The sequence below is a fragment of the Somniosus microcephalus genome, chromosome 22 (assembly GCF_052327205.1).
Source record: "Somniosus microcephalus isolate GS21.2 chromosome 22, FLI_Smic_1.0, whole genome shotgun sequence".
NCBI classification, from domain to species: Eukaryota; Metazoa; Chordata; class Chondrichthyes; order Squaliformes; family Somniosidae; genus Somniosus; species Somniosus microcephalus.
In genome coordinates, this window is record NC_141008.1 from 45,798,617 (window position 1) to 45,826,417 (window position 27,801).

The 27,801-nt window shown below is 50.4% G+C and overlaps 1 protein-coding gene across 1 annotated transcript in view; it reads left to right on the top strand.

Annotated features, from left to right (window-relative positions):
- Positions 1–27,801, top strand: part of smg6 (SMG6 nonsense mediated mRNA decay factor) — a 280,547-nt gene that overhangs the window by 14,370 nt on the left and 238,376 nt on the right. The window contains exon 3 of the mRNA XM_085965106.1: positions 25,995–26,154. Coding sequence (XP_085821232.1) covers positions 25,995–26,154 — 160 coding nt within the window. The remainder of the gene's footprint in view (positions 1–25,994; positions 26,155–27,801) is intronic.

A 27,801-nucleotide genomic window follows, 5' to 3' on the forward strand; every position in this document is an offset into this window, starting at 1 on the left:
TTTCTGATCTCTCCCAATCCTCAGGTTTACTATTATTCTTGGCAACATTATAAGCTGCTTCTTTCAATCTAATGCTATCCTTAACTTCTTTAGTTAGCCACGGTTGGATCACTTTTCCTGTGGAGTTTTTGTTTCTCAATGAAATGTATTTTTGTTGAGAATTATGACATATTTCTTTAAATGATAGCCACTGCTTATCTACTGCCATACCCTTTAATCTATTTTTCCAATCTACTTTAGCCAACTCGCCCCTCATACCCATGGAATTGGCTTTATTTAAGTTTTAAGACTCTAGTTTCGGACGTCGGCAAGTCACTCTCAAAATTAATGTGAAATTCTATCATATTATGATCATTCTGCCCCAGAGGATCCTTTACTATGAGATTGCTAATTAATCCTGTCTCATTACACAATACAAGATCTAAAATAGCCTGTTCCCTGGTTGGTTCCATGACACATTGTTCTCGGAAACTGTCCCGAATGCATTCCATGAACTCGTCCTCCAGACTACCTTTGCCAATTTGACTTGTCCAGTCTATATGAAGATTCAAGTCCCCCAAGATTATTGCATTACCTTTGTTGCAAGCCCCTACTATTTCTTGATTAATATTCTGTCCAACGGTATAGCTACTGTTAGGGGGCCTATATACTACTCCCACCAGTGTTTTTCTGCCCCTTGCTATTCCTTATCTCCACCCATACTGATTCTACTTCCTGATCTTCCGAGCCGAGATCCTTTCTCGTTACTGTCCTTATGTCATCCTTTATTATCAGGGCTACCCCCCCCCCCTTTTCCATTCTGAGGAACAGAGGGACCTTGGAGTGCATGTCCACAGATCCCCGAAGGTAGCAGGACAGGTAGATAAGGTGGTTAAGAAGGCATACGGAATGCTTGCCTTTATTAGCTGAGGCATAGAATATAAGAGCAGGGAGGTTATGCTTGAACTGTATAAAACACTAGTTAGGCCACAGCTAGAATACTGCGTACAGTTCTGGTCACCACATTACAGGAAAGATGTGATTGCACTAGAGAGGGTGCAGAGGAGATCTACGAGGATGTTGCCAGGACTTGGAGAATTTTAGCTATGAGGAAAGATTGGATAGGCTGGGCTTGTTTTCTTTGGAACAGAGGAGGGTGAGGGGAAATTTAATTGAGGCTTATAAAATTATAAAGGGCCTCGATAGAGTGGATAGGAAGGACCTATTTCCCTTAGCAGAGTGGTCAGTAACCAGGGGGCATAGATTTAAAGTAATTGGTAGAAGGATTAGAGGGGATTTGAGGAGAAATTCTTTCATTTAGAGTGTGGTGGGGGTCTGGAACTCACTGCCTGAAAGAGTGGTAGAGGCAGAAACCCTCACCACATTTAAAAAGTGCTTGGATGTGCACTTGAAGTGTTGTAACCTCCAGGGCTACGGACCAAGAGCTGGAGAGTGGGATTAGGCTGGGGAGCTCTTTTTCGGCTGACACGATCACATTGGGCCGAATGGCCTCCTTCTGTGCTCTAAATGTCTATGATTCTGTGATTCTAAGCCTGCTGGTAGATTAGTAAGATCCCACAAACAGCATTGAAATAGAAGACCAGTTCATCAGTTTTTCTCAGTGTGGGTTGAGGGATAAATATCGGCCAGATCACTGGGAGGAACTCTCCTGCTTGTCTTAAAATAGTGCTGTAGCAGTCGGACAGAGCCTCAGTTTAATGTCAATTCCAGTAGACTGTACCTCTAACAGTGCAGCACTCCTGCACGACTGTACCTCTGACAGTGCAGCACTCCCACACGACTGCACTGGGAGTGTCGGCCTAGATTATGTGCTAAGTCCTGGGGTGGGAACCCATGCCCATCTGACTTGGGCGAAAGTGCTACCCACCGAGCCAAACTGACATTTAAGAGATTAAGGGCTCGATTTTGTTACTGGGGCGGGCTGGGGTCGTGTAATCCGCTTTTCGTGTTAGCCACCCGATTCTAAATCGATGTGGGAGAATGAAGCGATTTTAACTTAAGTGGGCAATTGAGTTCCAGCGTGTGGGAACCCATGGCCCAATTAGTGTTTTCAGTCTGAAACTCGCCTCCGATGACGTCATCATTGCTGCTGTATTTAAGGTCTGCAACAAGCCTTGCTTCTTCTGCAGACTGCCAACCTTTTGGCCTTTCATGTTAGAGGGACCTGGAGGCAGAATGACCAGCGAGAGACCTAGGTCTGCTCCCAGGCTTGATGACGTTGCCTTGCAAGCTTTAGTGGAGGGAGCAAGAGCCAATAAAGAGGTGCTCTTCCCTTCTTCAGGGAGGAAGAAGCCTCCCCAGCAGACCAAGACTGTGTGGATCCAGGTGGCAGAGGAGGTCAGCTCTTTGTCGATAACCCGCAGAACCTGGCTTCAGTGCAGGAAGAGGTTTCATGACCTGCGCACTGGAAAAGTGAGTATGACTTTCCCATCACCCTCAATCTGATCCCCATTGCCTCTCCTCACCAGCACTCAGCTTTAGCAATCTCTTCCTCCACATCCCACTTGACACTGACATCCATGCACCCTTACCCATTCCCTCTCTCTCTATGGTCACATTCACCTAACTATTTGACCATGCAGCCCTCACACTCCCTATCACTGTGATGCTATGAAAACAACTTACAACACACAGGGAGGGCCCTTGGTCTTGCCACCTCACTCCATCTTTGTCTCCTAAGCATCTATGCTATAGATTCTCTACACTCACTCCTTCATTCACACTCAAACTCCACTTGTCTCCCTCATTGCAGGAAAAGAGAGCTCACAGTAAGAGGGAAAGAGCAAGGACAGGAGGAGGGCCACCCTCAGTAGCCCAGCGCGGCCCTGGAGATCGTGGGAGTGGAGGACGATGCGCAAGTGGGGGACGGACAAACGGGTGCATCACAGCAAGCTGGTGACAGAATAGTTTTCCATCTCTCTCATTGACATTGCATGAGTCACTGATAATGATTCTGAAGCTATAACAGATGGACTTATGATCATCTGCAATATGCAATGTGCATGTAACCTTGGCATCACATCTCTGACTCTCTTTACTCCCCCACAGGAACATCGCAAGCACCCGTACCCACTAGCCAGGAGGAAGAGTCTGAGCATCCAGACTCCTCAGAGGAAGCTGCAACCTCTGAGGGCGCAGCGTCAGCAGAATTCAGCGCACCCAGCACCAGCGCAGACACTCACACCTCGGTGGTACCTTCACGAGATAGTGCAGTGTTGTCACCTGGTCTATCACAGCTCACAAGTGAGCATCAGCAGACAGGGACAGCAGTGGAGAGTCCTAGTCGGAGGGCGCAAGACTCTGCCAGCTCGGCTCAGCTGCATGTCGACCCTCTGCCTTTGGGTCTATCCACAAGATCAGCGGTGCTGGAGCTCCAGGAACAGATGCAGGAGTCTCTGGCAGGTTTTGTCTCCAGGGTCGCTGCGAGTGTGGAGCGAATGGAGGAGTCCATTGCGAACATGAGCAGAGCCTTTGTGGAGTCATTGGCGCATGAACGCATCACCGTGGAAAGGATGGCAACCTCCATGGAGGTGATAAGTCGCTAGAGTGCAGAAAACATGGTGAGTTTTCTGAATAGAATGACATCTCTGGAGGAGCGATGGTCATCTATTGAACAGAGAAACCAGACCTTCATGGAAGTCCTTCTGAGCAGAACTGCCAGTGCAGATACGGGTCCCCATGGCCCCCCTGATGTGCAGCAAGGTGCTCTCAAGCCACTTGCAAGTGCTGAGGGGGACCTGACCCATGAGAGGGAAGTTGGTGGCAGACATCAAGGAAGTGGGGGCTCCTCTCCAGGCGCTCACACTTCCATACCACTGCAGAACCCCACCAGAGCCCACACCCAACTGAGATTGGGGTCTCAACCCCTGCACAGCCGCAGGAGCAGCAGACTGTTGGCGAGCCCTCGCAGGTTCGCAACCCCAGAGGACGCCCGCCAAAGGTGTTGAGACAGGAGCAGCAAGAAACTGAGCAAGGGGCCTGTGGTAAACCACTGTTATTGTTGTTGTTGTTGTTACACACTGTTGTACCTATGCATGTCTCGGCTGGCTCCACCCACAGGCCCAGGTATAAAGGTGATTGACCTGCAGCCCCCTGGCTTCTTGGAACCCAGTCAACCACGAGAGGCATGCTCTGTTCTTTGCTAATAAAAGCCTTTAGTTACTCTCTTAACTCTCAGTCTTTTATGAGTAATTGATAGCGCATCAATTTTATTAGCAAAAACAAAATGTCGACATTTGCTGAACAGCAGGCTGCTGCACCAAACGCGGAACAGCAGGCTGCTGCACCAAACGCTGAGCAACAGGAGCTGCTGCGAGCCCTCAGACCAACATGCCTGGACCTAGACCCCCAAGAAGTGGGTTCGGCTACCAAATTCATGCATTGGCTGCGTTGCTTCGAGGCCTACCTGCAAGCCTCAACTGTGACCCTGGACGAAAACAAGTTGGAAATCCTGGCCTCAAAGGTGAGCCACCAAGTTTATACAATAATCCAGGACGCGACGACCTACGCGGCGGCTATCGGTCTGCTAAAAGGGCAATATGCACGCCCGGTAAATACGGTCTATGCCCGGCACCTCTTAAGATCCCGCAGACAGCAGCCCGGGGAATCGGTGGAGGCCTTCCTACGGGCACTACGGATACTCGGCCGAGACTGCGATTGCAAAGAAGCATCAGCCGCAGCACACACGGAGGGACTGATCCGAGATGCTTTCGTTGCGGGTCTAAGGTCCGACTACTCCCGGCAGAGACTGTTGGAAAAGGGAGAAATGGACCTGAGAAAGGCAGTGTCCCTCGCGCTCTCGCTCGACGCGGCCCACAGGAATATGGACGCCTTCTCCCCTAACCGCTCCGCAACGTGGACGCCACAACCTTGGGTCATGGGACCGCCACCTTCAACTGCTGCTGCGACGTCCAAGGCACAGAAATGTTATTTTTGTGGCCAGGCAAAACACCCCAGAGCACGCTGCCCGGCGAGAAACGCTACCTGCTCCGGCTGCGGGAAGAAAGGACACTATGTCAGCGCCTGCAAAGGTAAAACCGCTAATGCCAGCAGTGCCGTGATGCGCTATCAATTACTCATAAAAGACTGAGAGTTAGAAGAGTAACTAAAGGCTTTTATTAACAACAGAATGGAGGTCTGCCTCGAGTGGTCGACCGGTCCAGGATACAAAGGGCTGGGGAGCAGTCACCTTTATACTAGGACCTGTGGGAGGAGTCAGCCGAGGCATGTCCAGGCATGTACACAGTGGAATACAAACAGGAATACAAACAGTGGTTTACCACGCCGCGTGCGAACCGTGGGGGCAGCCATCTTGTCCGCCATCTTGGGCTCCCCCAGCCGCGTGGGGATCGGGACCATGGACGACGCCATTTTGTCCGCCATCTCGGACGTCTCCAACTTCAACCACGGGGGACCCGGACTCAACCACCGCCTCATCTGACGACCACATCGACTCGCTCGACCATACGCTGGCCTCCGTGACGCTGGACCAATCTCTCCCTCATCAACTGTCCAGGTCCATGATGGATATTAAGGTAAACGGCCGCGCCACTACCTGCCTTTTTGACAGCGGGAGCACGGAAAGCTTTATCCACCCCGACACGGTGCGCAGTTACTCTCTCCCGGTCCTGCCGACGCGACATCGGATATCTTTGGCTTCCAAAGCCCAGTCAGCGGACGTCGGTGGCTACTGTGTAGTGACCCTTTCAGTAAGGGGCACAGAATACAAAAATTTTAAACTCCTGGTCCTGCCCCATCTTTGCGCTGCCGTTCTACTGGGGTTGGATTTTCAGTGCCACCTTAAAAGTGTCACATTAGCGTACGACGGACCCCTCCCCCCACTCACAGTCTGCAGCCAGCAGCTTTTAAACCGCCCGCCGCGCACCATTTGCAGCCTCTCCACCCTTAAAGTCCCCCCCCCCCCCCCCCTTGTTCGCTAACCTCACCCGCGACTGTAAGCCCATCGCTACCAAAAGCAGGCGTTACAGTGCCGGGGATAGGAGCTTCATTAAATCCGAGGTAGCAAGACTCCTGAAGGAAGGGATTATTGAAAGTAGCACCAGCCCATGGCGAGCACAAGTGGTGGTAGTGAAGACTGGCGAAAAACAGCGTCTAGTTATTGACTACAGCCAGACGATCAATCGCTACACCCAGCTAGATGCATACCCACTCCCCCGCATATCTGACATGGTCAATCAGATAGCACAATACCGGGTGTTCTCGACGATTGATCTGAAGTCGGCATACCACCAGCTCCCCATCAGGGCTGAGGACCGCGAGTACACAGCTTTTGAAGCTGACGGTCGTCTCTACCACTTCCTCAGAGTTCCCTTCGGCGTCACCAACGGGGTTTCAGTCTTCCAACGGGAGATGGACCGGATGGTCGACCAGAACGCGCTCCAGGCCACTTTCCCCTATCTAGACAACGTCACCATCTGCGGCCGCGACCAGCAGGACCATGATGTTAATCTAGAGAAATTCCTCCGTACGGCCCAGCGGCTGAACCTAACATACAACAAGGACAAATGTATGTTTCGTACCAAGCGCCTTGCCATTCTTGGCTGTGTAGTGGAGAACGGAGTCATCGGCCCCGACCCCGACAGGATGCGCCCCCTTATGGAGCTCCCCCCTCCCCCACTGCCAAAAAGCACTGAAGAGATGCCTAGGGTTTTTCTCGTACTATGCTCAGTGGGTGCCCAACTATGCGGACAAAGCCAGACCCCTCATCAAGTCCACCTCCTTCCCCCTGACAGCAGAGGCCTGTGCAGCCTTCACTCTCATAAAAGGAGATATTGCGAAGGCCACAATGCAGGCAGTGGATGAGTCCATCCCTTTCCAAGTGGAGAGCGACGCATCCGACTTTGCCCTAGCTGCAACCCTTAACCAGGCGGGGAGAGCCGTGGCCTTTTTCTCAAGGACCCTCCAGGGCCCCGAGATTCGACACTCCTCTGTCGAAAAGGAGGCCCAGGCCATTGTGGAAGCTTAGTGACATTGGAGGCATTACCTGGCCAGAAAACGATTTACCCTGCTCACTGACCAGCGTTCAGTAGCTTTTATGTTTAATAATAAGCAGAGGGGCAAAATCAAGAACGACAAGATCTTGAGGTGGAGAATCGAACTCTCCACCTACAATTACGATATCTTGTACCGGCCCGGGAAACTCAATGAGCCCCCAGATGCCCTATCACGTGGTACATGCGCCAACGCGCAGGTCGATAGACTGAAGACCCTCCACAATGACCTCTGCCACCCGGGGGTCACCAGGTTTTTTCACTTCATCAAATCCCGTAACCTGCCCTACTCCATCGAGGAGGTCAGGACCATGACCAGGAACTGCCAAATCTGTGCCGAGTGCAAACCGCATTTTTATAGGCCAGACAGAGCAAGCCTGATCAAAGCCACGCGCCCCTTTGAACGGCTGAGCGTCGATTTTAAAGGGCCCCTCCCCTCCTCCGACCGCAATGTGTACTTCCTCAACATAATTGATGAGTAACCCCGTTTCCCGTTTGCCATCCCTTGCTCAGACATGACCAGTACCACGGTCATTAAATGTCTGAATGACCTCTTCGCCTTGTTCGGTTTCCCTAGCTATATTCATAGCGACAGGGGCTCATCCTTTATGAGCGACGAACTCCGGCAGTACCTGCTCTCGAGAGGTATCGCTACAAGCAGGACCACCAGCTACAACCCTCGGGGGAATGGCCAGGTGGAAAGGGAGAATGCGACGGTCTGGAAGGCAGTCCTTTTAAACTTGAAATCTAAGGGCCTTCCGACCTCTCGCTGGCAGGAAGTCCTCCCTGCGGCGCTCCATTCGGTCACTGCTCTGTACAGCCACCAATGCTACCCCTCACGAGAGAATGTTCTCCTTCCCCAGGAAGTCCACATCAGGGATCTCGTTACCGACATGGCTGACTTCTCCAGGACCCGTCCTACTGCGGAAGCATGTGAGGTCCCATAAGACGGACCCCCTGGTCGAGAGGGTGAGCCTCCTCCATGCCAACCCTCAGTATGCTTACGTGGTGTACCCGGACGGGCGGGAGGACACAGTCTCCATACGAGACCTCGCACCTTCGGGTGCTCCCGAAACACCTCCCTCGCCACCCACCACTACCCACGCCTACCCCCAGTACGCTTACGTAGCGTACCCGGACGGGCGGGAGGACACAGCCCCCACACGAGATCTCGCACCTTTGGGTGCCCCTGAAACACTACCATTGCCATCCACCACTACCCACAACCCAACCCCGCTAGACGGCATGCCGCAGCCCCAGGACCCGTCATTGACCACCCAACCACTCAATGAGACACCAGATTCAACGTTGGATGCTGCACCATCACCGCCGCCACCACGACGATCAGGACGGCATACAAGGCCACCTGATAGACTTACTTACATGAACCTTTAGTACACTTCACCCCGCCGGACTCAATTTTAAACAAGGGGTGAATGTGGTAAACCACTGTTGTTGTTGTTGTTATTACACATTGTTGTACCTATGCATGCCTCAACATGTCTCGGCTGGCTCCACCCACAGGCCCAGGTATAAAGGTGATTGACCTGCAGCCCCCTGGCTTCTTGGAACCCAGTCAACCACGAGGGGCATGCTCTGTTCTTTGCTAATAAAAGCCTTTAGTTACTCTCTTAACTCTCAGTCTTTTATGAGTAATTGATGGCGCATCAGGGCCTCCACATCTGCTGCAGCCACAGGGGAAGCACCACGTAGGAGCACGCGTAAGAGAAAGATACTGCACAAATAGTCACAAAGGTAGTCACTTGGGTGAAATTTGATGTTTAATGTTAAAAAGCCATCAGATGGTTACTGTAAATAAAAAATCTGATGGCTACTGCTGCAGTTGTGGCGTGTGTCATTTCGCTAATGGGACTTCCACATTGAGGGCTTAGGATTACTTGGTATATGCCTCAGTTGAGGAAGCGCTCAGTGAAGGTGGCGAGAGGGGTTTCCCAGGAGGTCACACTGGAGATGGGTGTCAGGCTCCAAACTTCCACAGCTGTGGTTATGCCTTCTAAAAGTTCCCCCAGACCTGAGACAACAAAGTCCTGCCACCTGCAAATGATGGCTGATCAAATCTCCTATTTAATGGTGGAGCTGCAGTTAATAGTCAGCAATCCAATTGTGCTCCCGCCAGGTTTCACCATCCTGTTTCAGAGCAGGCGTGCTTCACGTCGGAAAAGGGTTAAAATCACCAAGGCCTTTCAAAATGGGATAATAGAGGCAATTTAGTGCTTGTTAAGGGCCTATCCCGCCTCTTGGAGACGGGAGCAGTAAACACGATTTCTTGAAAATTGCTTGGAGGTGGGATGAAGACGGGATTGGGCCCGCCTGCCACTTTTTGCAATTTTAACACCCCACACGTCTCCATTCATGCCTCCACGGCCCTGTGAAATTCGAGCCCTAAGAATGCAAGGAATATAAGGATCAATGTGAAGACCTTTTATAAATATACTAGCTGGGGAGCCCCGCGTTGCGAGGGCAATTTTGGGGCGCGAGGGCAATTTTGGGGCGTTTGGTCTCCCTGCCCCTGTGTGTCCCCCCTCTCCCTGTCATGTCCTCTCCCTGTCCTATCCCTCCCTCCCCTCTCTCCCTCCCTCCCCTCCCCTCTCCCCCTCCCCTCGCCCTCTCCCCCACTCCCCTCTGTCCCTCTCTCCGGCCCCTCCCCCTGCCTAGCGCCTGAGGTCCGGTGCCGTTGCTGAGGTCCCCCGCGTATCGCGCGGCTGATGGACGGCCGCTGCGTGCGGGCGGGCGGCGCATGCGCGGTCAGTGCGAGCGGCCCGCGGGAGCCGGCAAGGCCGTTAGCGAGCGGGAAACTTCGGGCGGCGCGCCCGCGCTCCGTCCGCGACACCTGAGAAGGGGAAGTAGAGAGAGACAGAGAGGGAAGAGGAGAAGGAGAGAGAGGGAAGAGGAGAGAGGGAAGAGGAGAAGGAGAGAGAGGGAAGAGGAGAAGGAGAGAGAGGGAAGAGGAGAGAGGGAAGAGGAGAAGGAGAGAGAGGGAAGAGGAGAAGGAGAGAGAGGGAAGAGGAGAAGGAGAGAGAGAGAGGGAAGAAAGAGAGAGAGAGAGAAATTTTTTCAGCTTCAGGCCCCGAGTCCCCCCTGCGCGAGGGTGAGGAGGAGGAGGGGGGGGGGGGGCGTTGCTAAACACAATATAAAACTCAAATAAATTGTTAATTAATTGCCTAACACATAATTGAAATATTTACCTTAGTTCCCTAACACACAGAAAGTGTGGGGGAAAAAATCGTGGAAAATCAAGATGGCGGCCACTCACCTCGGTTCAGAAGGATAAGGCCCGCCCACACACGCACCGATTGGTCGACCGGTCAGGTCACCGAAGCGTAGGATTGGTCAATCGTCGAGTCACTCGACACTCAACTGTAGGAAGACTTCGACGTCACACGGTCGCTAATGAGATGCTAATGAGCGGAACGCTGAACGTTTTTGGGATACCGCGGGCGGGATTTTTGTCCGGCCGAAACGTAAATATGCCTATGACCGGTCCGGAATCGCAAGCTTTCTTTTGAGGCGACGCGCGCGTCGGTACGCTCTGTAACTTCCAAACGTATAGAGACCAGGCGGACAGACAGACAGACAGACAGACAGAAGAGCCGCTTTATATATATAGATTCAAAGCAAGCAGCTAATCAGGGAAACCCTAAGACCTCTGAAGCATCACAAGGGTGACACAGTACCTAGTGACCAATAAATGGCAGATATCCTGAACGATGGCTTTGTGTTCATGGTACAGTAGCAGAGTCTGTGCCTTCATCCCAATATAGAGTGGAAATTTCACTGGAGGGATGAGGTAATGTTAAGAATTTTAGAAGTTACATATGGAGAGGGACGTGATGTCGAGGGCACTAAAGGAGGACACTGTGCCTGATCCGAGTGGGACTGTACCCTGGGGAAATTATAGGAATGGCTAATGTAATCTGTCATATCCTTGCAGGATTAATTGGAAATGAGATTGGTGAATATCATGCTAATTTATAACAAAAAGCCAAAGGTAACGTGTAAATCTACAGGCCAGTGAGCCTTGCATCTATACTGGGTAAACTGGAGGCCATCATGAAGGACGAATAATAAAACACTTGAAGAAATACGGATGAGTAAGTGAGAACCAGCATAGCTCTATTGGAGGAGATCGTGTCTGACAAATCTACTGAGCTTCTTCAAAGTGCTAACATGGAGGATGAATGTAATCAGTGGATGCTTTATATTTAGATTTTCAGATTACTGAATGGCTTGCTAGGCCATCAAGAGCCAACCACTCAGTGAGGAGTGGGGTCACGTAAGGCCAGGCCAGGGTGTGGTGGCGGCTTCCCTTCTCTGAGGGGTATTAGTGAACCAGTTGATGTTGTATCACAATCTAGTTTTCGTGGTCACATTTTCTGGTGCCAGCTACAATTTAGCAGATTTATTGGTAAAGCTCACCATTGCAGTTAAACGAACCACTGTCACGACAAGGCAGATGATTCTTTTTGAAAAAAGCTGAAAGAGTTGAGAAGTACTGGGGGACATAAAAAGGTCATCTCAGTCAGGCTGTGGAAGGGCATTCGAAAGACTCTGAAATAGAAAGGAATGGTGGAAAACCTCAGGAAATGGGACAGACAGATAGCTAGCCTCTGACATTGGTAAGGTTAGCACTGAGACATGGAGAGCTGAAGAAGAGGATGACGAGATATGATTCATGAAGTTTGGGTTGACTAGCTGGAGCCATGTATGGGAGATCGAAGGTGGGAGAGGGAGGGAGGGAGGGCTGAGGTGGTGATCTATAGAGGTCGGGCAGAAAGGAGATGCAGGATAAAGCTATCAACCAATCTGCATCTAGTCTCCCCAGTATGGACACCACACCGTGAGCAGTGACTGCAGCATATTTACTACAGGGCAGTCACTGTCCCAGATGGAATGAGTGCTGGTGCCTCAGACAGTGGAGTGCGAAGCAGTGAATGGACAGGTGTTGTACCTGCTGTTGTTTGATGGGAAAGTGCTTAGGATGAGAGTAGTCAGAGCTGGGCCCAATACTGATGACGGGTCTCTGCCCAAAGCTGCTGTGTGTTTCCAGCATTTCCTGTGTGTTTTATGTGAAATTATTCGCATGTTTAATTTAAACATCATAGATAAATACTTATAAATAACATCTACATAATCAACCTGTCTTGTGAATACAGTCAGTCCATATTTAACCAGCACCAGATTGCCATGGTAAACACTGGTTACACGCATGTGTTTGCGCACTGCGGGTTGATTCTGCTCCTACACTGTGTCAAACAAATTCTGTCTGGTAGCTGGGTCTGAGACCAGATTGGTGCTGTTCACCTGGGGGCATTAACAGAACTGGAATATTTTACAGGTTCACAAGTAAATATTGTGCTAACATATCCAGGAGGGGCAAGGCGAGGAGCAGCTGGGAAGGTCGGGTACAGGTGGTGGTGGAGAGACAGAGGTTTGGGTACAGGTGATGGAGAGACAGAGGCTTGGGTACAGATGGTGGTGGAGAGACAGAGGCTCGGGTACAGTGGTGGTGGAGAGACAGAGGCTCGGGTACAGGTGGTGGTGGAGAGACAGAGGCTCGGGTATAGGTGGTGGTGGAGAGACAGAGGCTCGGGTACAGGTGGTGGTGGAGAGACAGAGGCTCGGGTATAGGTAGTGGTGGAGAGACAGAGGCTCGGGTACAGGTGGTGGTGGAGAGACAGAGGCTCGGGTACAGGTGGTGGAGAGACAGAGGCTCGGGTACAGGTGGTGGTGGAGAGACAGAGGCTCGGGTACAGGTGGTGGTGGAGAGACAGAGGCTCGGGTACAGGTGGTGGAGAGACAGGTTCGGGTACAGGTGGTGGAGAGACAGAGGTTCGGGTACAGGTGGTGGAGAGACAGAGGTTCGGGTACAGGTGGTGGTGGAGAGACAGAGGCTCGGGTACAGGTGATGGAGAGACAGGCTCGGGTACAGGTGGTGGTGGAGAGACAGGCTCGGGTACAGGTGGTGGTGGAGAGACAGAGGCTCGGGTACAGGTGATGGAGAGACAGAGGCTCGGGTACAGGTGGTGGTGGAGAGACAGAGGCTCGGGTACAGGTGATGGAGAGACCGAGGCTCGGGTACAGGTGGTGGTGGAGAGACAGAGGCTCGGGTATAGGTGGTGGTGGAGAGACAGGCTCGGGTACAGGTGGTGGTGGAGAGACAGGCTCGGGTACAGGTGGTGGAAAGACAGGCTCGGGTACAGGTGGTGGAAAGACAGAGGCTCGGGTACAGGTGGTGGAGAGACAGGCTTGGGTATAGGTGGTGGTGGAGAAATGGGAAGCACGGGTACAAGAGAAGTTGGAAAAGGGACATTCAGGAAGCACATGAGAAACACACCAATGCTACTCAGATCTGTAGTTAAAGGCATTTGACAATGAGTTGATTTACTCTGAGAGAGATGTTCGGGCGATTTGGTCTGCCAGAGCAGATTGTAACCGACAATGGAACACAGTTCACATCCCAGGAGATGGAGGAGTTCCTCAAGAGCAATGGAATCCAGCACACGTTCTCCGCGCCTTATCATCCATCCACGAATGGATTGGCCATGGTTGGAGAAAATTCATCTGGATTGGAAAAAAGTGAATGCGGTGTCAGTCGAAGAGGCGGGGCTAGCGGCAGTGTTGACAAAGCATGCGGCTGTCTTTGACAGCGAATTGGGGAGTATGAAGGGGATTACAGTCAAACTCAAGGTGAAGCCTGACAGCCAGCCATGATTCCTGAAGGCCAGGAACGTTCCCTATGCCCTCAGACCAAAGGTGGAGGCTGACCTGGAGCGTCTGGTCAAGATAGGGGTCCTGGTGCCGGTTTCGCACAGTGAGTGGGCCGCGCCCGTGGTACCAGCGATGAAGAGTGACGGCGCGGTTCGCTTATGTGGAGATTTCAAAGTAACAGTGAATCCTGTGCTCTCAGCTGAACAGTACCCCCTCCCCATCATTGAAGATCTTTTCGCAGGTCTAGCAGGCGGTCAGAAGTTTAGCAAGATTGATCTATGCCAAGCCTACTTGCAGATGCATGTAGAAGAGGACTCACAGAAGTACCTCACCATCACCACCCACAAGGGCCTCTACAGGTACTGCCGCCTACCCTTTGGTATAACGTCAGCACCAGCATTGTTTCAGCGGGCTATGGGCCAGATCTTAAGCGGCATTCCAGGGGTACAATGTTATCTCAACGATATCCGTGTCACAGGAAAGGACGACAACGAGCATCTGCAGAACCTGACGAAGACACTGGGAAGACTTGAAGAATATGGCTTACACGTTCGCAAGGACAAATGCGAATTTTTCAAGCCATCAGTGAAGTACCTAGGCCATGTCATCGACGCGGACGGCCTACACACAGCACCGTCGAAAGTGAAAGCCATTGCCGACGCTCCTGCACCTACAAATGTCGGCCAGCTGCGGTCATTCTTGGGTCTCCTGAACTATTACGGAAAGTTTATTCCACAACTGGCATCACTGTTGAAGCCATTACATGAGTTGCTGTGTCAGGGCAAGGCCTGGGCATGGACGAAGGAGTGCGAAGCTGCATTCAAGAAAGCTAAAGCAGCTTTGACTGACCCCAGAGTGTTGACGCACTTTGACCCGTCGTTGCAGATTCAGCTGGCCTGTGACGCGTCGCCTTATGGCGTCGGCACGGTCGTGTCCCACATCTTTCCCTCAGGCGAAGAGATGCCGATTGCATTCGCGTCAAGGTCCCTGAGCAAGGCGGAGGTGAAATACCCGCAGATCGAAAAAGAGGCTTTGGGCATCATCTTTGGAATCAAAAAGTTCCATCACTACTTGTTCGGAAGGAAATTCACCTTGCTGATGGATCATCGTCCTCTGACATCAATCTTTGATCCACACACAGGAATACCCTCCCTGGCAGCGTGCAGGATGCAGCGCTGGGCGCTGATGTTAAGCGCTCACAATTACAACATCAAATACCGGAGGTCAGCAGCACATGGCAATGCGGACGGATTGTCAAGACTTCCGCTGCCTGTGCCCTCTGAAGGCTGTTAGCAGAAGATTTTCTAATTTGACATGGTGAGCAATGCCCCTGTCACGGCCCGGCAGGTCAAGAAAGAGACCAGAGTGGACCCTACGCTATCCAAGGTGCTGGATCGGGTGATGTGAGGAGACGGATCACGGGTGTCAGACGCACTACCTGAGCTCCTACCTTACCTGTCAAAAGGGAAGGAGTTGTCTGTCACGTCAGGATGCCTCCTTTGGGGCATGCGAGGGATCATACCACCAAAGCTGCATAAACATGTCCTCAACGAGCTGCACTCAGGACATTGTGGTATTGTCCAGATGAAGGAGCTGGCACGAAGCTACTTCTGGTGGCCCGGTCTGGATCATGAAATTGAAGTTGAAGCGAAATCATGCCCATCATGCGAGACAACCAGGGATACGCCAAGAGCAGCGCCACTGCATCCATGGGAATGGCCGGCGACACCATGGCAACGGATCCATCTGGACTTCGCGGGACCAGTGGAAGGTGCGATGTTCCTGGTCGCGGTGGACTCCCATTCCAAATGGCCGGAGGTTGCAGTAATGTCCACTACCACTACGGAGAAAACCATCGAGACTCAGAGAGATGTTCGGGCGATTTGGTCTGCCGGAGCAGATCGTAACCGACAATGGAACACAGTTCACATCCCAGGAGATGGAGGAGTTCCTCGAGCAATGGAATCCAGCACACGTTCTCCGCACCTTATCATCCATCCACGAATGGATTGGCGGAGAGATTTGTCAGAACACTGAAACGCGCGTTGAAAGCGGCAAGAAGTGATGCTCCTCTAAAGCAGTGCCTGAATGCTTTCTTGCTGAAATACCGAAACATGCCTCATGCTATGACTGGAGCATCTCCTGCTTACCTACTCATGGGAAGGCAGCTACGGACACGCCTTGACCTGCTGAGGCCAACGTCCACAGAAGCAGTGGTGCATGCCAATCAGCAGGATCAAGTCAGCAGACGAGCTCAGAGGTCCAAAGAACGACACTTTGTGGTGGGGGGGCAAAGTCCTCGCGCGTAACTACACCACCCCGGAGTGGTGGGTCCCGGCTACGGTCATTCAAAAGATGGGCCCCGTTTCATACCGAGTCCGCACCGGAGACAACCGAACATGGAGACGGCATGTAGACCAGTTACTGCCAAGACAGTCGCCACAGGTAACCCAAGAAACAGAGGATCAAGGACCTGCTGGGGGCTCCAGCAGGGACTGGTTGTCCGACCCTGAGACGGTGGCACCATCCACTCTTGTGCCATCGAGGGAGGAAGCCACGCCTGCAGGGTCACGGGAGAGCCAGCCAGAGCCTGCTCCTGAGACTAGGCGTTACCCCCAAAGAGAAAGGCAGCCTCCAGAGCGCCTTAGTTACAGTTAGTGCTAACCTGTGTGCATGGGGCAGAATAATCCCCAGGGTTAGCGGAATGTAGAGGCAGTCTACCCTCTCTTCCAAAGTTATAGTCATTTTCAGTTATTCTGTTTTGTGGACATTCTATTTTAAGGGGGAGGAAATATGTTGTGTATTTAATAATAATAATAATAATTCAACTTTATTGTCATTGTACAATGCACAAGTACATGAACAACGAAATGTGATCTTGCAAGCTCCCATGAGTCCAGTACAAATAACATTAACATTAAACGTAAATAGCACCGTCCTGGGAGAAGCAAAGCCGCTGCGTCTGTGCGCACCGCCATTCCATTTCCACCATTCCTCCTGTCCGACAATCTTCAGCCCAACGCCCGGGCCTGCTCACCAGCCGCCCCTCCCGGGGCTCCTTCCGTGACCTTCTCACCAACCGCCCCTCCTCGGGGCTCCTTCCGTGACCTTCTGCACCTGGTCTTCCCTGATGGTCACCCCTCCAGGTACTAACCAGGCCTGGCTCTGCTTAGCTTCCAAGCCTTGCCAGTGACCCTGTCCCTAGTCCCATGGACTATGGGAAATGTAGTGCATTGAGTGAAGAAGCACATTGTAAATAAAATGGCCGTTAATTAAACTCTCCACCCGGAGTCCTTCTTAATTTGTTATATAGGTAAGGGCCTAAAACCCCTTGAGACACAACAATGTAAAATCTGCACCATTGTCTTTTGTAGTCCCAGACTAGCAATGTATAGGCAACAAGTCCTTTAACAGAGAGGAGGAGCAGTGCAGATACCTCAAATTACATGGTAATGCTGCTTGTGTGTAACTTTGTAATGAGGTGGTCTTTTTGTTGCAGGCGAGCAGTAACTCAGTAGTGTAGCAGCGTTTACCTGGTCGCAGAAAGCGGCATTACTGCAGCGTCGCATTGGATTCAGAGCGAGACATGTTGAACTGCTTGGTGTAGGCGCAGATTTGTTAAAACCAGGAGATAGTAAGCAGGGATCACTGTATGCTTAATAAATGAGTAACCTCAAAATGCTGTACTAGATTATTAGAATATAATCACGCTTACCGTGCAGCATGTCCGCTTACTGAAGAGCATCAGGAACTTTGAAGCAAGAAAAGCCCATTCAGCTCATCAAATCCACCCCCTCTATCCCTGATCCCCTGCTTTGGGAAACAAAGTTCCTTCCTCTCCCTGCCCTGAGGAAAATCAAGTAGTACTGTTAATAGCTCTCTACCCCCCTACCCCCTTCTCAACAGATATCTGTCCAACTCTCTTTAAAGGTGTCAGCTCACCCTGTCTGATTTTGGTCTGGGTGTGCTTTGCTTTTGGGGCTGATGATGCTTGACCTGCTCTGTTTATTTCTAATACTTAACCTAGTAATTATTGACCATGAATGAGTGTTGTCTTTGTCCAGACTGGTTTTGTGATCTCTGAAGCAGTATTGGGGAAATATAGAGAGCCCATGATTTTTGTTTCATTTCTGTACTGTTCTATTCTGTTCCACCTTTTACAAGAATGCCGAGCACCATCGCAGTGCTCAAGCAGTTAATGAACCGCAGGGAAAGGTGATTGACGTATTTTGTTTTCTCACAAACTCCAGTGTTTCCATTCTATCTTAGCCTGGGGTCGAGGGTCAGTCACCCTCCTATTGGAAAACAATGGAAGTTTGAAGGCAGTGTTTCTCTATGTATCCGATAACCCTGGGCTGCTTTTGTTTTTGTTTTTTCTTCTATAGATTATACTGTACTGTACTGCACTGTGCGAAATAATGTGGACTCTGGGCAGGTCATGTAGGAGTCAGTTTTGGTAAATACTTTCCACTTAGGATCCAACGCAAAGTGTTATGAGATTGAGCCATCAGTATTACTCATCCAGCTTCTGTAACTTAAAAAAATACTGCATTTGAACTTCTCCAGCACATCAGGGAGCTGCATTTGGCTCTGTATTACTGATACCCTTTACTCTGTGACACCCACTCCCCAAAAATTGCAAAAAAAAATACATTGCATGCCAGTACAGGAAAAGCAAAAAGAAAGAGCCAGGGCAGAACTGAGGGACTAAGAAAAGGTGTTAAAAGTTCTCTCTGCTGTTTCATTTAAGCTCCATTTACCTCAAGGCTACACTGCAACTCTCTCTACTGCCCTTCGCCAAGTGAACCACAGCAGAACTTTGTTTAATCAACGGACTGAGGGGCCCCCACTATTGCAAGTAGAAACATCAAACTCTTATATAAATGCTTACACCCAGGAAGCCCCTGACTGGGCCGGCAAAACTCAAAGCTGTTGAGTATAAAATTGGAGTTGACAGCACAACAATCAAGAGAAGAAAGGGTGGTGGGTGGTTGGGACTGACCGTCCATGTTGCAGTGCTGGCCACCCTGGAGACTCTAGAATCAACATGCCATCTGGAAGGTTCATGCATCCTTATTGAGGAAAAGACTCAGCTGGAAAATTGGAAGAACATGGAGTGTGTTCCCTGGGTTGGCATTTAGGAGGTGGCAGGTTTAGGAAGGATTGTGGTGAGTCGGGGGTTAGTGTTGGAGCTTGGAAAAGGTGAGAGATTTTCTCTTGAAGGGAAGCAAAACGGTGCCATCAAGAGGTGAGCCCAATCGAGGCCAGAACCCTGCTGGAACTCTGATATGCTCCGCATCATCCAAAGGTAGAGAGAAAGAGACTAGCTGGGTCATCGAGCTTGTCCCATCATATGTGAAATGAGGGGTTTGATGAGGCAAATCAGGGCAAAACTATTTCCACTGGGCAGTGAGTAGGTAACTAGCTAGAATAAATGCAGGATCATCAAAGAACGAAGGGAGGGGTTAGGGAAACTTTTTATTTTCAGTTGTTAACATGGTTGCTTTTTGTACTTGTGTCCCATTGAGTGGTAGGAGATAGGTTGTACATTGCAATCATTGTTTGATAAGTGTTCTCTTACAACCTTTCGCCACAAAAAACCCAGCTCCCTCTGCGTGGTTGGTAAATGTGCTATGTTACTGAGCCATGCACACCAGAATGAGCCCTTGTCTATACTGAGTTAACTGGCTCCTGGGGTTGGCAACAGTGCCCCATGGCTAATGAGAGGAAGTTCAACTGGGGTCTTGCTCCTGATCTTGAGCCAGTGATTTCTGCTGAAAAATATGTGTGAATGTAACGTGAAGACCGGATTGGGCTCGGCTGTGGTGCCTCCCACGGTCGAATAGCCCAGCCATAAGTCGGTGAATGCAGGAGATAAGCTCGGGTTCGGGAAATTAGTAAAATGAATCGTGGCTGGAAAGTTCAATTAAACTTTTATGAGCATTTTTCAGTCTTTGCTTTTTTGTAACTTGCCGTATCCTTGAGCCAGGAATTTCAACAAACTGTTTAAAACATTACAATTAGATTTCATCAAAAAGTGCAGTGAGTATTCTGCATCCGAGCTAAATCGGTCCCCAGGGGCCAGTGCAGTGATGCACAGGAAGTGATGCTGTATCCTTGGTAACTTCCGTTGTTTGCTGTTATTTTCAGCTTTGGCGGGAGACAGCTGAAATGCCTCAGAGCTGAACTTAGTGATAATGTTGAGATTTGTTTGGACAGCAGCACTCCCTCTTCACCATATTTTCTTTAAAATAGGTGATTTAAACGAAAAAAATGGGATTGAAAGTCTTGCAGTGATCAGTTTGCAGATTTCAGTGCTGAGAGACTTGTATTAAAAAGGGGCTCCAGATCAGGGGTTTGCTGCCTACATACGATTCAGACCTGGTGGATGCTGCCATGCCATGTCGTAGTGCCCCCATGTAGAAGCAGCCAGACCTGGTGGGGGATGTAAAGTTAAAGAAGGTTGTACAGAGCGCGAGCTTGCTGTATGCTTTGTAAGTTCTGATGATTGAACAGTCGTGGAAGGAGATCTTTGCAAGAGGCTCGCTCATGAAGTGATGATAATTAATCATTAGCGCATGCAGTTGAGGGCTCGATCGCATGTTGACCAGCTATGTGTTTGGCTGAGCTGTACTCTGTTGGCACAATCGGCAGGTTGTGTACGGTTGGCAGCACTTTGAGGCCTAACCCGGTTCTAAATGTTGCTGCAGTTGTGGTACCGATGGCTCTTCCCCACCTTGAGGAGCACCAAAGTCCCATTTCCCAGGGGGAAGCGGCCCACTTTGTTCCCAAGTTCTCTCCTCTTGAAGCCTGCTTGCGTTAATTGAAATAACCTCAGCTTCTGGTTTTAGTGTCAGACTTTTTCAGGAAAGGTGGGACACCAGCTCAAAGAAAACAAACTGCAGAATCTTAGGATTGTTTGAGTTTGATTGACAGATTGACAACACGGCCTTCTGCCCTTGGTTCTGTCCTGCTCCACCCCAGTTGAACAGCAGCGGGTTGAGATTGTGGCAGAGGCCCACAAATCAGTTTAGAACTTTAAAACCCATTCTGTGTATCGGCCATTAGTTTTCGGAGCAGCTGATACAGAGAGGTCAATGGGTGGAAATGTGACTCCAATCCGATCTTTACAGTGTGGCTACTGTTAACCTTGTGATCTTTGTATGAACATTAACACTTAATGATCCCTTGTTGCATAGAATTACATAGGATATACGGCACAGAAACAGGCCACTCGGCCCAACCAGTCCATGCCGGCGTTTATGCTCCACTCGAGCCTCCTCCTGTCCTTCCTCATCTAACTCTATCAGCATAACCCTCTATTCCCTTGTGCTTATCTAGCTTCCCCATAAATACATCTGTACTATTCGCTTCAACCACTCCCTGTGGTAGCGAGTTCCACATTCTCACCACTCTTTGGGTAAAGAAGTTTCTTCTGAATTCCCTATTTGATTTCTTGGTGACTATCTTATGGCCTCTAGTTTTGCTCTTCCCCACAAGTGGAAACACACTACTGTGTTGTACCAGTCAGGGTGGACTTGTATTTCTGCCGCCATCTTTGTGTCCAGCCAACTTTATTACTATGGCAAGAGCTTTGGTGCTTGTAATTGGTGCCCTTGTCTTGCAGCTTCCCTAGCTGGATGACTACTGCAGCAGCCTGCAACCACTGTCGGGGTTGGGGGAGGGGGGGGCACAATTTTCGGCACGAACCATGTCCTCTTTTTCACCCCCGGCTCTGAATCCCAGCAGTGCCCTAAAAATCCTCTCCCTGCCAACTCGGGTTGTGCCTGTGCAGACTCTGGAGCTGTTCTTGTATTCGCATCTCCTGATCACATCCGAAATACAGAGCCCTCATTGCATTGCTAAGAGAAAAATTGATTATTTATGCTCTGGTAGCATTTTCTTGTGTGCAGACTGCTCTGCAGGGGTCCTGCACAGGCTGCAGAGGAAGTCCCCAGAACCGGATTAATACTCCACATGACATGTAAAAGCGTTGCAAAGTGCTTATACTGTGCTTGACATTCCCAGTAATGGATCTTCAAATAAAATAACTCTAGCACTTTATCTTTAATTCCATGAACAGCTGCAAAAAAAAAAAAGAAAAATGTTGCTTTCTGCGTGAAAATAAGTAGATTCTATCCCCTTCAATTGTTTTTTTGTAGGTTTTGACCATTCTCCACCCTAGTGCAATCTGTTTCTTGTTTGAAGATTACTTTGTGATTGTAGGAGTACAGAATGCTCGGTCCTCCCCTGTGTAAAATGACAAACTTTGGACGCGTGAAGTTTCATAGTGTCAAGTGGAGCTTGGCTTAGTTGGCAACGCCTTCACCCCTGAGTCAGAAGATTCATGTCCCACACCAGGACTTCACATAATCTAGTCTGGCACGCCAGTGTAGTACTGAGGGAGGGTTTCTCAGTCACAGTTGCCATCCTTTGGTGAGATGTTAAACTGACATCCCCTCGGCCTGTTCACGTGGATATTTAAGATTTCACTGGACTATTTGAAGAGCAGGGAGTTCTCCTGGTGTCCTGGCCAACACTTGTCCCTCAACCAGCATCACCGAAAAACAGATTAAATGGTCATTCATCTCATGGTTGTGAGACTGACTGACTGACTGCCATTTAAAAAAAATCATTCTCCGGATGCTAGCAAGGCTGCTTTTATTGCCCATCTATAGTTGCTCTGCGAAGGTGGTGGTGGATCTTTGTAGCAGTTTGATACCGCTTGCTAATCCACTTCAAAGGGCCGTTGAGAGTCATAGAATCATAGAAATTTACAGCAGAAGGAGGCCATTGGCCCATCGTGTCTGCGCCGGAAACTATGTCAACTATATTGGTGTCACACATAGGCCAGACCAGGTGATGACAGCAGGTTTCCTTCCTTAAAGGACATTAGTGAACCAGTGGATTTTTACGACAACCCGATAGCCTCGTGGCTGAAAGCAGCTTAAAACTATTTCCAGATTTTTTTTTAGCACGGAATTCAAATTCTCAAACTGCCATGGTGGGATTTAAGCTCACGTTCTCTGGATTATTAGTCCAGGTCTCTGGATTGCCATCATCACTACACTACCGTACACTACTGTTTGCCGATACATGTCACTGCACTCCAAAAATAGATTCCTAGGAATCACGCTTGGGTTGGACCTGGTGGCTGTAGCGTTTGGCTGTGAGTTACCAGACACTGGTCACAAACCAGAATCTTAACATTGCTGAACACTGCCTCATCTTCGGTCGTCACAATTGGCAGATCTCCCAGTGACTCGGTAGGTAAAATGCATTAAGTGGTTTGGTGCTGAGCCATGCACAGCAAGAAGCTCCCCACTTCAGCCCCTGGCCTGTGCTAAGCTAGCTGATCTGAGCTGGGGGTGCTGCAATTTAACTCCGCATCCCGAGGCCAGGGAGAGAAAAAAGCAACTGGCATTACAGGATTGAGCTCGAGTGTGATGCCCTTGATAACTTGCTCAGACTCTCTGTCCAACGTTTCCAATAAAGAATGGCTACCTGAGTGAAGTACTGTAGGCTACCAGCACCCAACAAATCCTATCCGAACACGGGCTGCCATCTTTCAATCCATAGTCAGTGCTGGGGTTGCTGATGGCTGCTGGAGCAGAGACCGGGGAAGTACAATTCACCTCATCGCCGCTGGGTTCAGGAGGAGAACATTTGTCAGTATTTCTGCTCCTGGTCACCATCTACCAATTGCTGCACATGTGTATGTATGAACATTGGGTGAGGACATGGTCAGGCACTCTCTGATTGAATAGCCTGTCAACTCTCACTGGCTAGGCTTACACATGAAGAATAGCCGGTTGGAGGACACCTGGCAATTGTGGAGCTGTGAAATTGGTACACGTTTCACCCGTTTATCGGGCATTAGCTGGAGTGCCCGGCGGTGCCGAGGGTCTTTTGAGGGGATGTTGTTGTTGGAAGAGAAAGAGAGAGAGACTGGGGGGAGTAGAGAGAGACGGGGGGGGGGGGGAGAGAGAGAGAGAGACTGGGGGGAGAAGAGAGAGACGGGGGGGAAGAGAGAGAGAGAGAGAGAGACTGCTGGATTTAGTTCGGGATTAGCCTGGAGAGAGAGGGGGGGGAAGGAGCGCCTCAGGCCTGGCCCGATGGACCCCTGCGAAGGAAGGAAGGAAGAAGGCGAGCTCTCCCACCCCCTCACTCTTTCCCTCCCTCACCCTCTCTCTCTCCCTCCCCCTGTCTCTCCCTGCTTTACTCTCTGTCCCTCCCTCCCCTCGCCTCTCTCTCCCTCCCCCTCTCCTCCCCCTCTCCTCCCCCCTCCCTCCCCCTCTCCTCCCCCCTCCCTCCCCCTCTCCTCCCCCTCCCTCCCCCTCTCCTCCCCCTCTCCTCCCCCTCCCTCCCCCCTCCCTCCCCCTCCTCCTCTCCCCTCCCCCTCTCCTCTCCTCTCCTCTCCTCTCCCCTCCCCCTCTCCTCTCCCCTCCCCCTCTCCTCTCCTCTCCCCTCCTCCCCCTCCCCCTTCCCCCCTCCCCCTTCCCCCCTCCCTCTTCCCCCTCCCCCTTCCCCCCTCCCCCTTCCCCCCCCTCTTCCCCTCCCTCCCCCTCCTCCCTCTTCCCCCCCTCCCCCTCCTCCCTCTTCCCCCCCCTCCCCCTCCTCCCTCTTCCCCCCCCTCCCCCCTCCTCCCTCTTCCCCCCCCTACTCCCCCCCTCCCTCCTACCCTCTCCCCTCCCCGAGCCCTCATCCCCTGCTCCAATCCCTCTTTCCGCCCCGGGGCCCGGGCCTCGGCACCTGGATGAACACGTTCCCCTGGACGTTTTTGGCGGCCTCGGCCGTCACCCTGATGCTGTTGGCCGAGGCGAAGACGGTGACCTGGTCGGATTTCCGCCCCGTGGCACGGGCCTCGGCACCTGGATGAACGCGTTCCCCTGGACGCTTTTGGTGGCCTTGGCCGTCACCCCGATGCCGTTGGCCGAGGCGAAAACGTGGTCGTGGAAATGAACGGCCTTGAGCAGGTTCGACAGGTTCCGGGCGCGCCGGGAATCCGCTGAACTCGAGGCCCAGGCTTCCCGCGCTGCTAGGCCGCGGCTCCGCGCATCCACTACAATAAAGAGAGATTCCTAAATATTAAAGTTCAGGTTTTTAAGCACCCCATAGCTAAGAAGACAACTGCAGAAAAGAACCTAACGGGGTACACACAGAAAGTGGGAAAAATAAACACACAAAGTGGGAAAAATAAATCAACAGTTAGGAATCAAGATGGCGGCCACTCAGCTCAGAAGGATTAGGCCCGCCCACACACGCAATGAAACGCCCCCTGTGACGCACCGATTGGTCAACCATCAGGTTACTCCCCTGTACGATTGGTCAACCATCACGTCACTCAACGCTAATGAGCGGAATGTTGCGGTTGTTTGAACCTTTTTTGTATACTGTCCGAACAATTTTTGTCTGACCAAAAAGTAAATACGCCTATTAGACTCCCCTAATGATAAGCTTTCTTTTGATATAACATGCGTGTAGGTACGCTGTATAACTTTTGAGTGTATAGCAGACAGACAGACAGACACAGACAGAAAAACCGCTTTATATATCGGGCATAAAACGGGCACAACTTGTACCAATTTCTGGGCGCAAGGTCCTGCACCCGATATGCGTCCCTGGCAGCCGCGTGGAAGCAATGCTGGCCCAATTAAAAATGCAAAGAAGGGTCCTATGCCTGTTGCAGGACCCATGACTGTCTAAAGTGGCCTAACCAGCAGTCCTCCCGATTTCACCCCCCCCCAACCCGACTTAGTGTAGCCCCTTGGCCAGTATACCAACCCGCCCATTTTGTTTATACCTGCGACCGCTGAACTGTCACTTGGGATGTAGCTAGTGCCTATCAAATGCTGATCACCACCTGATGTCGCAAGAGGAGCGATATTGCCTGGTCCTCTCGCCCATCGGGTGAAATGATTGTTGTGGCCCCTCGGTTCGTCCCCCAATTACGGCGAAAACACATTTCCAGGCCAATGCCTTCTAGTGGTGAGAAAAGAAAGTTGGTGGGAAAAGGAAGGAAAAAACTGCCTTGTTCGATGCCTCTAATACTGTCGTGTGATTTTAATCTGTTTAGATGCTTAATAAAGCTGGATAGTCTGATACAAGGTGCTGTTTCAATATCTCTATTAATGGAGAACTCATCAAATACCCTTGTGATTTGTGCTTGTTGTAAGGTTCCTAAAGACTGACTGTAAAGGACTGCTACTTTCAGCATGTAACATGTCATTTCTGTACTGTTTGTTCCTGTTACAGCCCGTTCAAGTGAGGAGGAAGAGGAAGATGATATCAAAGTGTCCACTTTCAACCTTGACCTAAAGGAGCTGCTTCCCAGTGTGAAAGTGTGGTCTGATTGGATGTTGGGCCATCCAGATGAGTGGAACCCGCCACCCAACTCCCTCATCCTGTCAAAAGAGTAGGTTATTTTCCGCTTTGCTTAGACTGCAGCGTAGACATCTTTCTGTTTGCCTTTTATTCTTCTCTCTGTTTTCTGTTTTGGTGTCTCGGAGGCAGGATAGAGGTGATTAAGGGAATGTTTGATTGAAAAGTCTGTTTTTGAGTTTTACTTAAGACCCCTGAGCTTTCTGTAAAGTTTTCTCCACCTCTGCCACTCCTTGTTTGTGCTTTGAAGGTACTGATTCGAGTCAGTCTGGATGTAACAACCTGTAGTTCTGGTTAGATGATGCTATGAGAGGGGGGACTGGTACCTAAACTCCATTCCTATTCACAGTGTTACTGGACTGGATCCTCCTGGCCACAGCTCTTCAAACACTGCTTGCTCACAGACTATGTGTCAGTTTTATACATAAAACAAGGGGTGACTGATGAGGGATGACTGGTGAGTGTTTAGATGCCTCTCCTCCATCGTCCAGCTGGGTGTCAATTCTCTCATTGCTTCTATCAGATATTAAGCATTTGTTTTGAAAAGTTGTGTTTTATTGACGTGATATTTGTTCCTATATGGGAAGGGATAAAGGGATTGATGGTCATGTGATCACCTTTTGCCCAGTCCAAAAGCAGATGGGGACAGGGCATTTTGTAAAGTGGTAGCTTATGAGAGCCCATATCACGCCTGTAGATACATAAATACAGTAAACTCCATTGACTCGGGAACAGTACCCGTGGATTGGAGGGTAGCTAATGTTACCCCAATATTTAAAAAGGGGGGTAGAGAGAAAGCAGGGAATTATAGACCAGTAAGCCTTACATCGGTTGTGGGCAAAATGCTAGAGTCCATTATTAAGGATAAAATAGCGGAGCACTTGACAAATGGGGAAAGGATCGGACAGAGTCAACATGGATTTACAAAGGGTAAATCGTGTTTGACTAATCTGCTGGAAATTTTTGAGGAAGTAACTGGTAAAATAGATGGGGGAGAGCCAGTGGATGTGGTGTACCTTGACTTCCAGAAAGCCTTCGATAAGGTTCCACACAAAAGATTATCATGCAAAATTAAGGCTCATGGGATTGGGGGCAAAGTATTAACGTGGAGAGAGAACTGGCTGGCGGATAGAAAACAGAGAGTTGGAATAAACGGCTCGTTTTCGGAGTGGCAGGCAGTGACCAGCGGGGTGCCGCAAGGATCTGTCCTGGGACCCCAGCTGTTCACAATATATATAAATGATCTGGATCAGGGAATTGGATGCAATATTTCCAAATTCGCTGACGACACTAAACTAGGAGGAGGGGTGGGCTCTGATGAGGATGTCAGGAGGCTACAGTGCGATTTGGACAGGTTGGGGGAATGGGCGGATACGTGGCAGATGCACTATAATGTGGATAAATGCGAGGTTATCCACTTTGGGGGTAAAAACAGGAGGGTGGATTATTATCTAAATGGCAATAGATTGGGAGATGGGGAAGTGCAGAGGGACCTGGGTGTTCTTGTGCACCAGTCACTGAAGGAGAGCATGCAGGTGCAACAGGCGATTAAGAAGGCAAATGGTATGTTGGCCTTCATATCAAGGGGGTTCGAGTATAGGAATAGGGATACCTTACTACAGCTGTACAAGGTGCTGGTGAGACCGCATCTGGAGTATTGTGTACAGTTTTGGTCGCCCCA